The sequence below is a fragment of the Limulus polyphemus genome, unplaced genomic scaffold, assembly GCF_000517525.1.
Source record: "Limulus polyphemus unplaced genomic scaffold, Limulus_polyphemus-2.1.2 Scaffold780, whole genome shotgun sequence".
Lineage (NCBI taxonomy): Eukaryota > Metazoa > Arthropoda > Merostomata > Xiphosura > Limulidae > Limulus > Limulus polyphemus.
In genome coordinates this window covers 418,812-422,835 of record NW_013666390.1, presented here as the reverse complement: position 1 = coordinate 422,835, position 4,024 = coordinate 418,812, and the positions used below count along the sequence as shown (strand labels likewise).

Sequence of the window (4,024 nt, the reverse complement as noted above, 5' to 3'; positions counted from 1 at the left end):
ATCGAAGTTTTGTCACAAGGAATTTTACCCTTTTCCTTTCCCCTCCACCTTGGTATCCTGTACCAATTTCCTTCCCAATAACTTGAAATCCAGCTACCTCCAAGGTTGTGCTGACCCTTCTATCACAGTGAGCTATCATGGCTGTCAGCCAACCTTCTCCAGGATTTTTGTCCTGTGATTCATCTGTCCTGCCTCAACCAATTTTCCTATTCCTGTTCCCTTTATGGTTGAACATTGGACCTCCTTTATTGAGCCCATATACTGTGGATAAACCTTGTATGTCATGTTCTGGGTGCTTTCACCTTGTGACAAATCATTTTTCAAGAACCAGCCAAGTTGTTTCTCGACCCTCAGGTTTCCAGGTGGCTATGCTATACGATCAGTGGGGTACTCCTCATCGGGATGCTTTTGCCACATTACTCCAACACAAAGTTACCTCTTTTTGGTCACTGATTCATCATCTTCAGACCCTGGCAGTTGATTTTCCCTCTCAGAACTTGACCAGCTGGTTCCATTTATGTTCCTTCCAAATTCTTTTGACCTCCTCTTTGTGTGGTTCTTCCAGATTGATTTTTCCTACTCAAAACTTCAGCTGCTCATGAGGGCCATTCTTCCTTCTCACTGTTTTCTCTTCTATCCATTTCACATTTCTGCACCAGATAGACTTCTATGTCTAGTATGTACTCTTCATTGTTCCATTGCCTGCATAGCTTCCTTTAGTGGTTCCCATTTCCACCTTTTCAGTACTTGGCACTGTTCATCTGTACATGACCTTTCTTCTTCTACCCTTATGATTTGAGATTGTCAACTGCTTTGTTTGGTCTATTCCTCCCTGTCTTTTTCTTCCCGAATTCTGTTCTAGGTGTCTTCACTTAAGATCAGACACCTTCCCTTTTTCTTGGAGTCTCACCTTCGTCAACCATTGGAGGAAGCACTTCAGTCAGGCATGTGGCCTACTCCTCATATGGTCATCTCCCACATCTTCAATGGGGAACTGTTTTTTCTTTGTCCAGGTAATGTTTCTTGCCTGTTGCCATCCTTCAAATTTCAGTGCAGCTGTGACTGGGTAAGTTAGCTTTTCTATATCAATTTTTCCCTCCAAGGGCATGTCCCATTTAAGATTTGGATCCTGCTCTGTGGCGAGAGTTGCCTGTCCAGATCTGCTTTCTATATCTAACACTTGCACTGTACTGCCAAGATGAAATAATAAAAAACAATATATTCATAGCCAATAATGCACACTGTTGAGATTGGGTGTTCCACACAATCACTTGTCTGTTTTTCCTTGCGATATATTTGCTTTATTAATATGACCATACTAACCCATGGACTTATTAATGAAGCAAATGGGTAAAGTACAAGGGGATACCTGCTCATACCTTCAATTGAATAAATCAGGGGCAGTCTGCTTTTCAGTATAGGGTTTTTATCTTCACATGTTACATTGTCTCTGGCATTGGCATTCCTCTGCATTCTCCACTGCATTTTATCCCCCACCCTTTCTTCCTTGTTCTTCTAGTGGAGCATGGGAGTCCTTGCCACTTTCCATTTCTGAGCCACTGGGGTGGTGCACTGTGGAGGTATCCTCATGAATGTGATCACTTCCTTTCAGTAGAGAGTAGGGTGGTGGTGTTCTACTGGTGTACAAGGTGTACAATTCTCCATTCATGTGCTCCACCTCTGTGCAGTGGGTCATGGATGTTGATGTTACACCCAGCGCAGTTCTTTACAGATGGGTGAGGTTGCATATATTTTACAGAAGCAATCCACTTCTGTGCAGTGGGACCAGGAAGTTAGCGTTGCACTCCAACTTCTGTGCTATTCAGAGGATGGTGTTGCTGTGGAGTAGATCCATCTCATTACAGTTCAACCCTTAAATTGGGACCTTTTGTCCTACCATCACCTGGATGTCAGTTCCCAGTGAGTGGTTTTGGATGGACCAATCAACATAAATCCTCACATGTGTTATTGTGATTCCATGCAGTGGGTCCAGGAGGTTGATGTTGCATACATATGCACTTCAACTTCTGTGAGGTCCTATCTGAAGGATGATGTTGTTTGGGACAATGGTTCTCCCTCTATCACTCCACCTCAGAAGTTTTTTTCCCTGTCTGAGGCTGTTGTTGCACTTGGGGATTCCAGTCGGATTGGATTTGGTTTGATGTGAACTGCCACATTGGCACATCCCTTCATACCATCATTCACATTTCAGATTTCCAGATGTATGGGTGGTTGTGAATTTTCACACATGCCCCATTTAGTAGATTAGTTTGACATGTATATAATTCCGCTCTATTCAACTTGAGGTGAAGACAGTGTGGACCCTCCTCCTATCACAGGTAGAAGTAGTAATCTTGATACTGGTCGGTTTTGGACTTGAGTTGACTGGCTGCTTGTGGTCTGTTGTGCCCTAGCCACTCTATACCTTGGAGCACATCCATTTTAGCTTTCCCCACGTTCTTGTCTGTAGATGGTTCTTATACAGTCTTTCTTCACTGGGATTGAGATTCTGGTATATTGTGGTTCAGATTCGGACCCACTTGGTTTTTCTCTCTCTTTTGGTTGTCTCCTCCCACTTTCTGCCCATGTATGCAACACCTATTTCCACACTGGATGCAGAATATACCTGGTACAGAAGTGGTGCTGTCTCCCACGTGTGTTCCTCTCTCAACAGGGATCACACTTCATGAGTGTTCTTCAGAAGCTTTCGAAGGATAATTATTTCTATCACTTGCACTAATCCCTTCACCTATTCAGTGTGGAATTCTAGCTATACGTGTGAGAAGAGGTAATGTACCGTATCAGAAGTTATTTTTCTCTACTAAAAATATATTTCCGTTAGGTACTTACCTCCTTTCCAACTTCCCACCCCACTGAAAACCAGTGCTTTCTTTTCTGCTTTATCTCGAAATGAGAATTTGGTAGAATGGAATAGAGAAAGTCACATGCTTCAGGAGGGTGTGTCGCACTCCTACTGGTGGAGGTTGTTCAAAGCTTGTGGCATGCAAAAAAATATTTGCATATGGAGTGTAGCATTGTACGAGAATAGTTATACATGTGAAAGGAGGTAAGTATCTATCAGAAATATATTTTCAGTATAAGAAAATAACTTATGTTTGAATTAGTTGTAAAATATACTGAATAATAACTTTCTTTATTGTGCTGTAATGGCTCATCCTAACAATTATACTACTATTACAGTAATCAGTTATTGAAAAAGTTGTTTTAATATAGGAAAAACCTGATCATTCTTTGACGCTAAACTTAACAACTCTGCGTGTGTGGTGTTATCTGTGTGAATGTGAAGTATTCCTAGAAAATAATGATCCACCACTGCCAGGAATGATTACTGGTCCAATGCGACATATTTCTTCCAGTAAGGTATATGTAGCTGATCCTGACACTGATGATGAGGAAGATGATGATGGGCAAAATTTGAAACCACGAGGCAAGATATTTATTTTCATATCAATCATATTCCTTGTTGTCACTAAAGTTTATTCTGATCATGAAAAGAGAGAAATTAATAATACTTATGCAATACTAGACTAAATAGTAGGCTTTTTCTTTAGCTCTGATTTTGTAGATATTATTTATATTTATATATCTTACAAATAAAAGAGTACAATGGTTTTAAAATAAAAATCAGGAAAAATTACTTATAGTATTATTTATATATGTAAGAAATATGTGTACATGTATGTACACTGAATGGTCACAAGTAAATAGACACCTAATTGTTCGTCATTTAACTGATTTATGCTAACTAATTTGTGTTCGCAGAGCACTATATAAATGAAAATGGTCCTCACACTAATTATCTTGTGCTACAACATGCCTAGAGCTCAAGGTTCTCTCGAATTGTCAGATTTTGTTAGAGGAAGGATAGTTGGTCAAGCAGATGGTGGAATAAGTCAGAAGTTCGCAGAATTTGGGAATCCTGCTCTCGACAGTCAACAGAATCATTGTGCAGTTCAGGAAACAACTGAGCAGTGTCCGGGTCGTCCTGGTCCAGTCGGAGAGG

General features: G+C 40.6%; 1 protein-coding gene across 3 annotated transcripts in view; it reads left to right on the top strand.

The window, feature by feature from the left end:
- The window catches only part of LOC106460490 (ubiquitin carboxyl-terminal hydrolase 20-like), a 79,519-nt gene that overhangs the window by 17,661 nt on the left and 57,834 nt on the right, over positions 1-4,024 (top strand). For all 3 annotated transcript variants that reach the window (XM_013920191.2, XM_022387238.1, XM_022387239.1), the window contains exon 4: positions 3,235-3,448. In XM_013920191.2, the coding sequence (XP_013775645.2) occupies positions 3,235-3,448 (214 nt within the window). The remainder of the gene's footprint in view (positions 1-3,234; positions 3,449-4,024) is intronic.